This window comes from Lissotriton helveticus, chromosome 1_1, assembly GCF_964261635.1.
Source record: "Lissotriton helveticus chromosome 1_1, aLisHel1.1, whole genome shotgun sequence".
Classification (NCBI taxonomy): domain Eukaryota; kingdom Metazoa; phylum Chordata; class Amphibia; order Caudata; family Salamandridae; genus Lissotriton; species Lissotriton helveticus.
Window position 1 is genome coordinate 957,536,458 of NC_136057.1, and position 13,646 is coordinate 957,550,103.

The following is a 13,646-nucleotide window of genomic DNA, read 5'->3' on the forward strand; positions in this document are numbered from 1 at the left end:
TATTTCTTAAAATCGGCAGTCTTGGAATGACATAATAGACTATTTGTTTAGTGACAGGTGGTTTGAGTCCCAAGAAGTAGGTACCTGTATGTCTACATCTTGAATGTCAATTTTTAGGTTTAAATCGGTTTTATTTTTTTAAGTCAAGACCTAATAACACCTACATCCAAAAGCCGGTGGGGGACAGTAGGGAATAGATGGCAACAACAAATGGACTTGGGTGACAGAAAAGCTAGGAGGTGAGGGGGTGGTAGGAAGGAGGACCAAGGAAGTGGGGATTGTGATTGCTCGATTGCTCTTGACGAAAAATTTGCAGAACGCCCAGGTCGTGAAGAGGAGAGGGGATTTACTTGGAAGTCCTGGATTTATGTTTCACTCGGAAGTATGAGCCGCCTGTGCGATGTGGAGTACTTGTAGATCTATTGGGACGGTCAGCTCCCTGAACTCATTAGAAGAAAACCGTATACAGGACCCCAGGTTCTGTCGAAATGTGGCAACGTGCGAGTTGCCATCACCATCAGTTTCTCCATTCCGAGGAGTTCCCATAGTTAATATAGCCAGTCCAGTCATGTCGGTATTGTGTTGGTGCTCCAGCAGGATAAGAGGACCTAATAAGATATAACTGGGGAACCCGTCAGTTTTTAAACATTCTCAAAGAAAGTAGATAATGAAGGACTAAGAGACACAACAGTGAGGATACAGATAGACAAAGTGAAAATGTCATCAATTTGCTTCATATTAGCTACTTCATCCTAGCATCTTAGACACAGAAAGGTTATCCATTACCATGAATATAAAAATACCCTAGAAGCAGAAAGTCAGGAAGCGTCTAGTATACACAAGTAGAAAGAAACAACTGTGGAGACCTGAGGAACATGGCGGCCGTCAGCTAAGCGGCCGCGGCTCGGCTCCTCGGATGCAGGCGTGATCGACGCTCTGGATTAAGTGTAGCGGTAGCGGCAGCATCTTACCTTTCTTGGACCCTCCGAGGCATGCAGTGGAGGATTGAGCTGAATCGAATGGGCACAGGGACGGAGCAGCGAAATCCGGCGAGGGATGCGGAGGAAGCTTCACGGCTCGGAGGTGGAGGCGTTAGCGGAGGCGTCAGCGGGAAGACCCATCATACGCGGTGGGAGGAGGCAGCTCTAGCGTGAAGGAGGCGCGAATCTGCTTGCAGCTTGTTTGGGGCGCTTGGAGTGCTCCAGGCGCCGTGGAAAGGAGGAGACGCCGGTCTGGTCAGAAGTGAAGCTTTCCACAAAGGAAGAGGTGGCAGTAGCAAGGGGGGGCGCGTTTAGCGCTACTGGCACAAGTATTCCGATTAGCGCTATCAGTGTGAGTACAACACTAAGCTTACAAGTACAAGCAAAATCTGCAGATCACGCGCAAGTAACCCCTGTGGAGGGGCATCACCGGAGGTACATTCTAAGGCATCTTTCGGGGAGGGGGTGAGGGGGCAGATCGAGCTGGGCTATTTAAGTTGTTTGAGCTGTCTGAGCTGAAAGTACCTGATAAGGTGGATGTCACTGCATTATTGCAGAAAGGGGGATGGATGGATGGATGATGAAATTGTATACTCTGAGGGGGCCAAAGAGCGGGGGGTGTATGATCAAATAAAATCTGAGGTAGTGGAAGACGTGGTGGAAACGGTGGAGCAGAAGGGAGGTGCTGCCCTGGCATAAAACCGAGCTGTAAGAGTTAACAGGTATGCATTGAGGGCAAGGTTAACACATGACCCCCTGCAAGAAAGTTCAGGATATCCTATGCGAGTCTCCCCGCCTATTTCCTCTGTAAGGTCTAGTAATAGGCAAGGTAGGGGCAAAGCTGATAGCCCAGATAAAAGTCTAGAGGAGGCTGCGTCAAGAACAGGAACATCTAAAAGGAAGGTTAGAACTAAGAAAGGCGTCCCGCTATATACACCAAGGTTACCCCCTTCATTGAAAACTTATTATAAAGTAATGGCCACTAGTACCTCTCAGACACCATCAAAATCATTAAAGCCTTCGAAAACACAGACACCTCCACCAGTATTGGCCTCAACCCCCCAAAAGAGCGCTATAAAGCAAGTCAAAGGGGTAGAGCAAAAGAAACTTTCTCCCGTGAAGGGGGGCGGCGAGCCCAAGAGGAAACCTGTAAAAGTTCCCGCGGATATCTCCATGAATGATGAGACAGCCGAAGCGGTTATGATAGACGGGGCGGATGAAGTGATCCAAGTAGATGCAGGGGGGGCTGAGATAGTCAACTTAAACAATTTGTCCATACATCCGGATGTGACTCTCTCTAACAAGTATTCTTTGCTGATAGATGGTGATACGGAAGTGGGGGATATACTTCAACCCAGTCACCAGCCCTCCAAAAAGCCTGAAATGCCTGAGTTGCAGGGGGATCCAGCGCAAATTAGTGCCAGTAAGTCAGTTACGACTAAAGTGGACGTGACCTCTTCAACGCTGGCAGACATTCTTCTGACTATGAAGGAGGAAATATCAAACAGGTTTACGGTTTCGGAGAACAATCAATCTGAGTTGGCTAGCCGTTTTTCAACCTCTGAAGCCATTAGGGTCTAACATAACTCCAAGATCTCTTTGTGCAAACCAACTTATAATGCTGTCACCCTCTTGAGACACGTAGACTTTAGTCGTGGTCAACCTTTCTTTGTAATTGATGAGTCCCATAAAATAGCCAAGTAGTTTGATGGGCTTATTGCCATATGCCAAAGGTCTGATATCAGGGCGAAACAAACTTGTCTTGTCCTTTAAATTCTTTAAATAAAAATCCCTTGCAACTATAGTTATTTTGGCTCCAGAATCAAACAAGACTTTGGTTTGATGTCCATCAACATAGATGTCATCAGAAGGACAATTTTTGTTATCTTGACTACTTATAACTTGAACCAAAATCTGACCACAGTCAACCTCCTCAAAATCTTCTGTTAGTTCATCAAAGTCATAATAGATTTCATTCACTTTACCTTTATAATCTTTTCCTTTACACATATGAGATACATGCCCCTTCTTTTTACATTTACCACAGGTCATTTTCCAACCTGGACACTGTCTGTCGTTGGCGAAATGTCCCATTTTGCCGCATCTAAAACATTTAATTTGAGAAAAATTGAATTTATCCTGAGTTTTTCTAGAAGGCATACCGTTGGATATATTTTCTTCTCTATTTACCTTCTGAGAAGTATTGACTTTGTGATTTCATTTTACAGTTTGGACTATATCTTTACTTTTTGTCTCGCCATTTTTCTTAATCACTTCTACACATTTAATGGAATGTTCAATTCTTTTCGCTATTGTGATGACATCATCTAAACACGGTTCATCTTTTTGCCACAGCTTATCCCTAACCTTTTCACTAACACAACCTAACATAAATTGATCTCTTATACGTTCATCAACTAATGCTCCAAATTTACAACTTGAAGCAATTTTCCTGAGAGCTGTAATATAATTTTCAATACTCTCTTCCTCTTGTTGAGCCCTGCGACCAAAATGATACCTTTCTAGGATGGTACTGACTTTCGGCAAATAATGTTTATCTAGTTTAGCCATGCAAATTTCATACTCATTGAGAGAGCTGTCATCAAGTTCTGGAAGATGGTCAAATACGTCCTGTCCTTCAGAACCCAGACAGTGTAATAATAGGGCTGTTTTCCTCTCAGCACTAAGACTGGAACCACAAACCCTCGCATATCGCTCAAAAACCTTTCGCCATTTTTGCCACCTAATCGGAGGGTCTCCAGGAGAAGATAGGAAAAATGGCGGTGAGGTGACATTTTGCATGTTGATAAGAAAAGAAATAAATAATTGATATACGCTCAAAGTTATTATTGAGTACACACTTGCCTTGAAAACTATATTAAAGAAAAACAGTAATATGTTTGAGACCAATTTTAAAGACGGGTGACGTGATATCAAAGTGTACAACCTGCTCGTTAAAGTCACCTTCACTAAATGAGAAAGCAGTTTGAGTTATATATAAAAAACATAAATTTCCATATTGTAGTTCACAGTATAAATTTTTTGATATTATAAATAAACAATATGTTTGTAACAATGAGAATTCCAAACGTATTTGAGTTAAAAGTCATTTAGTTCCCAAAAAGAACATTTAAACAGATGTGAATAGTGGAGAGTACCTGATGACAGTGTGCGTGTCACTGAAACAATAGTAACACGCAAGGAAGTCCAGTACGCAGCGAAATTATGAAGAAAGTGAGCGTGTCACTGAAACGGCACGCCAAAATGGTATCAAATCGAAGATTTTGACCAAAGTGTGCGTGTCACTGAAACGGCACGCTCTAATCTTCAAACCTTTATAAATATGGATGCCATGACGTTGAACGTGATGAGGTAGAGGCACACGCTGTAGACGCACTGTCAACTTCCGCGCTGGTGAAGCTCGAACTTCCGTGAAGAAATGAAGGACGCTCGTGAAGTTCTAGAGATGGTGAGTAACGCGTGCAGGGTGAAGAACGCGCGCTTGAACGTTGCAGCTTGCGCGTTAGGGCTTGTGCGTTTGAAAGATGCACTGCCACCCTGTTCAAGCGAGTAACACGGGAAAGTTAAAACCCATCTTGAAATTGCAAGGAACACTCAGTCCAATCTGTTACAGAAGCAACGTAAGCGCATAAGAGTTCTAAATGAAATAAACAGCGCTAAAACTTGACAAAATTAAATCTTAGTCACAGTGATGGTTGTTGTTCAAGCGCTGAAGTTGTTTAAAATGTATGAGAAGAACAAACCAAGGCGCTTAATTTAATTAAAGTTGCAAACTGTAGTTGTAAGAGAAGGAGAGGAGAATTGTTTTTTTTTTCTTTTTAAAAAGACAGATTTCTAACTTTTATAGTTTAAGAAAGTACCTTGAGGCGTTTTGAAGTCTTATGATCCAGAGAACGCCAAGTTAGAAGTCTTGTTGAGAGTCTTGTAAAGTAGCAGCTTGTTAGTAAAAAAAAAAAACAATCTTGTTTTCTTCTCCTTCTTTTAAAAAAAAATTATGTAGATGTTGAGATCCTTTCTTCTTCTTTATCCCGTCTTCGTCGCCAAGTGTAAAGAAGTAACACTCCTTGTAGGTAGTTAAAAGTATGATTTATTCTTATAAAAGGATCCCATCCAGTGGGTTATATCACCCAAGCCAGCCAGTCAGCTACAACTCCCAACTCTTTCTAATCATCACATTCCTAGTAGGCTGCTGGCACTGATGTAATAACATTCTAATCTAAAAGGTGTAGCATCAAGATGCCACACAGGTTCAAAAGGGGGTGATGCAAGACAGACACAGGTCTCAGTCCTTTTTAAGGACAAAGAAGCAGAGTAAAATTCCATACAACTCTTGTTTAGAGCCACTGACTCTATTGCCCCCTTTTCAGAGGCAAAGACTTTCACCTATAGGACTGAAGTGTGAACTGGCGAGCACTCTATGAAGGGAGGGGTGTGGAGTGTACAGAGGGAGGATATGTAAAGAAGGGCATACTATTTTTAGTTTAGCCTCTTAAAGCTATCTATATGGCTACACTGCTTTTTTCTTTAATAGATATTTTTTAAAAAGCTTTTGGGAAAGAATAAATGTCACCTGATTGTGCTCTAGTGACTTTTTAAAGTTTGCCTCATTTGTAATGACAAAACACAACAAATGTGGCCTATTTAGCCAGGGGACATGCTGCAAATGCGTTTAAGTTTAATGATTATCTACGAAGATCTCATGAACGAGAGCACATTTCTAATTTCCACATCAGCTTTGTGAACTGGTCTATTATTCCAACCAGTTTGCTTTTCTGAAATGCCTTTCTGAAGGCCTTTCTTGTGCTCTCCCTAGTGAGAGACACTAGGGCTGCGAGCGTTTTTGTACCAGAACTGATTTGCTGCATTTTACATTTGTGATTCTGTATTTTAACAGCCAAATAGATCGTTTTTATCAATTTTACTGGGGGGCTTCTAATTAATGAATTTTAACTGGGAATTTACTGAGGCACACTGACACTTCTTCTCACGACTATATTCTCTTTCCCTGCCTCGCCCAGCCGTGTTGTTTGATCAGGTGCTGGTGGCGGCAGGCGCCATTTTAGGTGTGGCTGGGGGCTGCGCTCTAGTCGCGCCGGACTCCCACCCTCCTCACACCCTATATAATGTGTCACACGGCCAGACGGCGCAGCGGGCTGGCGCAGCGGGCGCGCCGGATGCGCGCCGAAGCCGCGCCAAAGCCAAGCCCGTCTGCGCCCGTCCGCGACCGGACACGGCCTAGGGCCACACCCCCTGTCCCCAATGGCAGAATTACCTGGAGCAAGAGCGATTTAGTAAGTTTCTCCTCGTTCACATGTACCCCGGGCCTCCATAGCATAAGGGTGGGGGAGACCGAAGGATGTAAACACTGCCAATTTTGTTTTAGCACTATGCTCGCTAACTCCAGGGCTAGCGCCTCTCTGTTGTCCAATGCCAGATCGCTTAGCTGCCATAGACATGATGTATATGACCTTCTTATTGATAAACATCTCGATCTGTTATTTATCACGGAAACCTGGCTAGAGGCCAACTCTGATCCTGATGTGGTCCAGGCTCTACCAGATGACTATCAAATGGTGCGCCTGGACAGACCCTTAGGCAGAGGAGGAGGAATTGCGATTGCCTTTAAACAGCAATGGGCCTGCAATCTCGAACGAGTCAACCTAGCAGGTTGCGAGGCAGGTATCTTTAGCATAAACATTGATGGGAGCACGACGATCAAGGGTCTGCTAGTCTATCGCCCTCCAGGACCTATGTCCAGATTCAAAGGGAATCTTTTAGAGTGTGTGACTGAATCAGCGATCAGGAGGGATAAGTTTCTATTGTTAGGAGACCTGAACACACATCTTGACGACCCAGCAGATAAAGGAGCGGTGGAGTTCCGGGATGAACTTCACACCCTACAGCTGGAACTAAAGGGGCTGCTTCCTACACATAATCGCGGGCATCTGCTTGATCCTATATTTGCAAACTGGGAGGATGTTTCAGTTGCTCCTCCAGTGCCCCTGCCTTGGACAGACCATTTTTTGGTCCCATTTGCCATCTTCCTGCCCAAATATAAAGCCAGCGCCCCCACCCCTCTCAATTATCCTCGGCGTAGGTGGGCAAGATTTTCCCTACAAAACTTTAATACGGCCCTCACGGCAGAAGGTCCTCCAGGAGGCAATGATGTGAATACAGCGAATAGGTTGCTTAACGACCGTATTACTGCTGCTTTGGACTGCACAGCCCCGCTGGGACGTCCAACCAAAGGGGCACAGAGACAAAGAACGGCCCCCTGGTTTGGCGAGGTGCTGCGCTGTGCCAAAAGGGACTGTAAACGTGCAGAAAGGCAGTGGAGAGTGGCATACGACGACCGGATGAAAGAGGCCTATCTCGTTAAGAGACGTGCCTATCACAACAAGATACGGATAGAGAAGGCCACATACTATGCTGACAGAATCCACGAGGCAGAGAACTCGTCCAGGGAACTGTTCAGCATATATAAAACCCTGGCTACCCCTAAAACCTCTACCTTAGAGGATGACCACTCAGTAGCAGCATGTAATCGCATTGCGAACTACTTCGGAGATAAAGTCTCCAAGATTTACTCCGCTTTTCCCCTTATACCTCCTGCAGCGGAAATGTCAGCAGACTTATTGAGTGATGAAGCCGATCACAATCTACTACTTAATTTTACCAGCCCTCCACCGGTGGATTTAGTTGGGATTTGCAGATCTGTTAAATCTGGCTCTCCTCGGGATCCCGCCTCTCCAAAGAGGCTGGGAGACAGTCTGGAAACATTAGAACCCTATATCAGACATCTGCTAGACATCTCCTTTTCATCCAGTTCCATACCAGAGGACTGGAAACAGGCTGTGGTGCTCCCCTTACGTAAGAAGCCCAACATTAGCGCCGAGAAGCTAGAGAATCTTCGTCCCATCTCCTTGCTGCCTTATTTTTCTAAGATCGCGGAGAAAGTGGCAAATAAGCAGCTAATGAAATTTGTGGAAGAAAGTAACCTCCTTCACCCTACGCAATTCGGGTTTCGGCCGCGTCACTCTACGGAGTCTGCCCTTCTTAGAGCTACCGAAACCCTCAGGCAAGGTGCTGATGAGGGACAAACCATGGCCTTAATCCTCCTGGACCTCAGCGCCGCGTTCGACACTGTAGCACATTCCATCTTGCTACAGTGTCTGAGCAAAGGCGGGGTGAGAGGGGCAGCATTGAAGTGGATTTATTCATTTCTTACAGGCCGGGGTTTCCAAGTGAGGCAGGGTGACCATTACTCTGAGCGCATCTCTCTGGATCAGGGGGTGCCGCAGGGCTCGTCCCTGAGCCCTACTCTTTTTAATCTTTATGTCGCCCCGATTGCTACCTTGGTAGAGAGCTATGGCCTCCAAATGGTATCATATGCCGACGACACGCAGTTGGTCATCTCCCTATCACGTACCCCCGGTCCCTCGGCGGACATCTTCAGAGCTTGCATGCAAGATCTCGCGGCCTGGATGTCCGCCAATTGCCTCAAACTCAACGGAGGCAAGACCGAGGTACTGGTAGTGGGGGGAGGCCAATCAGCGTGGACGTCGGCGTGGTGGCCACCGTGCTTGGGCCCACTACCTGCCCCTTGCCAGAAAGCAAAGAACCTGGCCATTTGGTTTGATTCTGACCTTGCCTTCGGTCCTCAGATCAATCAGGTGGTTGGATCATGTTTTGGGACCCTTAAAAGTCTCAGGAAGGTATTAAAATTCTTACCTATCAGAGCCCGCCAAACTCTGGTGCATGCACTAGTCACGTCAAAGATGGATTACGGCAATCTTCTCTACTTGGGAACCTTGGAAAAGAACCTGAGCCGTCTCCAGGTTCTCCAGAATGCCGCTGCTAGACTAGTGCTTAGACTACCTAGAAGAGCGGGCTCCGCAGCAGCCCTCCGGTCTCTGCACTGGCTCCCGATTCGCAGCAGGGTGGAATTCAAAGCCCTGTGCACGTGCCACCGGATCATCAACGGGAGAGCTCCGCTCCCTTTGAAAGGATTGCTGACACCCTATGAGCCATCTCGCTCTCTGAGATCTTCCGGTTCAGGACTCCTGTCAATTCCCAAGGTGTCCAGAGCCCGGATGGGTGGAAGATCTTTTAGGCTCCTTGCAGCATCCAGATGGAACAAGCTACCAATGGCACTGCGACTAGAACCCTCAGAAACACTCTTCAGAGCCAAGCTGAAGACTGCTCTATTTTCACAGTAATTTTCTGCATTTATCAGTCTGGTACACATTAGCGCGGGGACACGCCGCTGTGCGTCACCAAGCGCTCTACAAAACCCCCTAAATAGAAAATAGAAATAGAAATATGACGGAAGGCCTGCGTGATTTTTAAATATTGCACTATGTTAAGACTAAAAGGTGCACAACATATTTCCTTCAAAAAGTCTATACTTAGGAAAAATACAAGCATTTGAAAAATAAGAGGGCCGGACAGACTGAGGTCAAATAATTGATTTAGACAGCCTCACATTTTTCAAGTGCAAAGACCATTTTAGAAGTGTGGAGTGTAGATGGTTGAGTTAGGAAGTTTTGGGCACCAGGGAAATGATGTAAAATTGATTGAGAGAACTGGTAAGACAGCCATTTAGACTTCAATGACAAAGTAGATGTAATTCACCCTTTTATGGAACAATAATAAATATTTTGGAGAAACCAATGAAAACAGTAAAATACTGATATTAATGAAATAAGAATTTTGACTATTGGTAAGTTTATATCATTTATCGCAATTTTAAAAGAAAATTCTATAAATATTTGTTATTTACAAATGTGAGTCTTTTTTTCAAACGTGAAATGTTTTACAATGGTCAATGAAATGCAAAAGCAATGATAACGCTAAGTTTAAAGGGAACCAAGAATGATTACTCGAAAACATAACATGCATCACAAGCAGATTAAAAATGTTACAGAAATGATGGAATGCCATAGAAATTTGTAAAAAATATATATTTCACGAAAAGCTTGGGTAGGTTTTCTCATTGCTCTAGCACAAAAAAGTATTCTTATAATTTCCTCATAACAAAAAATATTCAAGCCATCTAGAGGTCGGTCTTCCATACAATGTAGATTCACGCTTATCAATGGTGAGAAAGTTTCGATATATCCTTATAAAATGGTCATTACAAGACATTCCTTTTCATCTAGCAAGTCAATGAAAATCTATTGGGAGATTTGAAGGTGAAGTCATTTAAACATGGGAGAAAATGTCCTCATTGCTTTACAAAAAGTAGAGATGGCACTCATTCCTACACTTTGTGTTTCTGTCCACAGCAAAGTCATCAATAGCTACATAAGTAAAGCCAACTAGGCCTAAAACATATAACAAACCACAGTTCAGACTAGGCAGTATGTGGCTGCTTTTCAATAGTCCAGGTGCCTAATTTATACAACATAATGCTAGGCCGGAAGTGCATTGCCTCGCTGCACAGAGTCAAAACAGTGTCAATAAGGGACGGTAACGGGAATCTCCCATTTGAGCAGGCCTCAGTGAGCTCTGTGCTTGCGTTTTTTATGCTTTTTGTCCTTTTTCTTGACAGCACACTTGGGACAGAACCATTGTGCTTCTTCAGGGGGTGGGTCTTTTATTCCAACACAGGGCCTGTAAACGTTACAGAAAAACAAAATTCAAAAGCAAGAATAAGATCACAATTTGTTATACAAGTCAATCCTATCAAATTCATGCTTCAGGTTGATCACATTTCTTCATTATTAGCAGAATAAAACATTTGGGGGCGGAATGGAGAGGGGTTGGGGCACATGTTGCTTATTCGCAAGCTCCTGCTCTTCAACAGGAAAACAAAAATCTAATGTACCCATAATCATACTTCTGTTCCTTGCATTTTAAACAGCGTTTAAATGAAGTTGAATTCATTTTATTTGCAGCCAAAATAAGTGGGTAAAACGTGACTCATTTCTTCTACCTTTAAGTAAAAGTGGAAGTGACTCTTAAATATGGTATTTGTAATGTGTAATCTTATTTTTATGATAAAACAGGATTGTTGAAACTTTTGGGCTAGTTGAAATATTTGCTCCAAGGTCAATGACTATAATGTTAGTAAAATGATAAAATTCAAATGTGACAGAAACACAACATTTCTCAAATTTCCACAGTAGCATAGGCAGGGATGCCAATCTGTCCTCTTTTCATTGTGACTCTATAACCCAAGTTTCAGTCATCAACAAATGTGGCTAAAATCTACTGAAGACTTACTTACCAATACATAGAGAACTATAGTCTTAGTAGAACTATCACCCAAAAATACTTATACGAGAATTTCAACTTTACTAACAACTTCCACCGCAGGGGCCAACAAATTCAATCCTTATGTTTTCCAAGAACTTGAAATTCCTCTAGTCTTAGTGTTTTACCACACTTTGTCTCCTTAGTCCCACCAGATAAATCATCCATTTGACTATGCTTTTAAATGGGTCAATTCAATGCCCCTCAGCCATTGCCTCAGCCTCGCTATTTTTGTAGACAGAGATGCAATCTAGCAAACTCCAAACTACTAATTTAACAATGATATGTGTTCCAAGCTGAAGGTAGGACAATTACCCACTTAGAAATACACTTGGCTGCCATGAAGTGGCTCTATGAGCTGATGTACCATATGACCTGTGGCACAACATATCCTAAGTGAGGTCAAGAGGTGGTTAAATTACGTTGTTGTCCATCCCGATCATAATGGGTAGGTAGGTACAGTTATCAGCACTATCTTTTAGACACTGATTACATGAGACTAGTGATGGTAACTGTTGTGCACGGATTTACAGGTGACGAAATGTACACATTTAGCAATTAAAACACATAATTCTACATTAAACAAGAATTTACAGCTCCAAAGTCATACTTTAGCATATGTTAAAAATAAAGCTGCGTCATAAAATCAGATTTTGAGTAAATGAAGGTTAAGCACATTATTTTGGGTATGCTTAGGAACCCACATGATTTAAGAAGTGAACAACAATATAGAATATCTTACCAGTGGTACCAGTCATCACAGTCATCACAACCTATCATTGGACTACCATCATCCACCTTGTTACAGCCAGGACAGATCCAGATCTGGTTTCCAGACTCATCTCGAATCTAATGTGTAAACGATAGAATTTAAAGACCATTTTAAAAAGGTTCCATTCTTAAAATAAACAAAAGCAAAATAATCGCATTCTGAGTACAATACATTGTATTCACAAGTCTGTAAAAAAGGCATCAATCAACCTGTACCACACGGATGTGGCGCATTAGGATTTTACATGGTCAACCACTATATGAATGCATCACAAAAACGCTAGGGGGTTGAGGAACGGTTATGATTCTTCTCTTAACTTTGATGTTTTACATATAAAATGTGAGCCAATTGTGTCCCAAATTCTTAAAACTAATTCACACTTGTCATTGCCCATAGTATTATCTCCCACTTGAATTTGTTATCATATACACATCAACAATGTCGGCCAATAGCATACCACACTGAGACTGCCTCATCTTTAGTTTAACTTGCAGATAATCCACAGAAATATTAAGGCAGAATGCAGGAGGGAGGAAGCAGACCATGGAATCTGCAGCCATAAAAGTGTGAATTTGGGTTAGGCTAGAAAATGGTGTACTGATTCCCAATCAACCCTGCCCTTCACCTGTGTTACAATAACCACACCTGGCTTCCCTACTTGCCTCTAAATATTATGCCTTAATTCGTTTTAAAATTGCATCTGTAGGCCATAATTGTGCACTGTTGCCTATAAACGTACCGTTCCTGCATTTTTCTCATCTTGTTACTAGGCTTCTCTTGCAAGTGTTTAGGTCCAATCATTCCCCTAGCTCCTCCCACATATTCCTCAGTCTCTCCTCCATGGCACCATTATGGAGGTGTACCCCCACCCCTGTCTGACTTCAGGGGATAGTTCTCTTTTACTGAAGACCCATATAGTCTAACACCTTTGGACCCCAGTGATCAATCTCAATGGTGGTTCCTACCTTATGTTACAGACTACCACAAAAATGCTAAGTACCAACTTGTGTGACAGCACCTATTCTTCCTGGACGTAACATTTCATGCTTAAGCACAACACCTGTCAATATGTCCAGAGCTTGTCTTCAAACCTCACATGACTCAAGCCCATCTATATATGTTAATCTACAACCAACACCACAGTCATCCTTGCATTCCGAAAGTATGCTACGGAAGTCAATGCAAACTGGAGGACTTTGTGATCCTCCCTCTCCCCATAAGGTGTGTAAAAAAACACACAAAGACACTTTATAAATGCTAAAATAAGAAGCACCGCTACGCCCACGAGAATTATCACCGCAGTGGTATTTGGTTCTTTATTCTTATGTATACAACACACATTTCTAAGAAAACATCGGGTTATTTTACTTTCGAATACAATTAAATTTCCACCCTTTCTCTAATTTTCTTTGGACTTAGTTTTTACCATGTATTCAACTGAAACTTTCACGTCACCTCAATACAAAGACACTGGGTTCACATTAACGTCAAGCAATCCACATTGAAGTTTATTTCATGATATAAAAAAATATTCAAAGAAGCAAAAGAATGTCCCAATGTTTCACGTACAAATATGTAAATACAATTTTAGCAAAAGACATGTATATGTAACCACA

At 42.9% G+C, this 13,646-nt stretch overlaps 1 protein-coding gene across 2 annotated transcripts in view; it reads right to left on the minus strand.

Moving 5' to 3' along the window:
- Positions 1–9,945: 9,945 nt before the first annotated feature.
- Positions 9,946–13,646, minus strand: part of TAF3 (TATA-box binding protein associated factor 3) — a 640,592-nt gene continuing 636,891 nt past the window's right edge. For both annotated transcript variants that reach the window (XM_078677024.1, XM_078677032.1), the window contains exons 6-7: positions 12,001–12,107; positions 9,946–10,616 (exon numbers count right to left, since the gene is read on the minus strand). In XM_078677024.1, the coding sequence (XP_078533150.1) occupies positions 10,502–10,616; positions 12,001–12,107 (222 nt within the window). In that variant the 3' untranslated portion in view covers positions 9,946–10,501. The remainder of the gene's footprint in view (positions 10,617–12,000; positions 12,108–13,646) is intronic.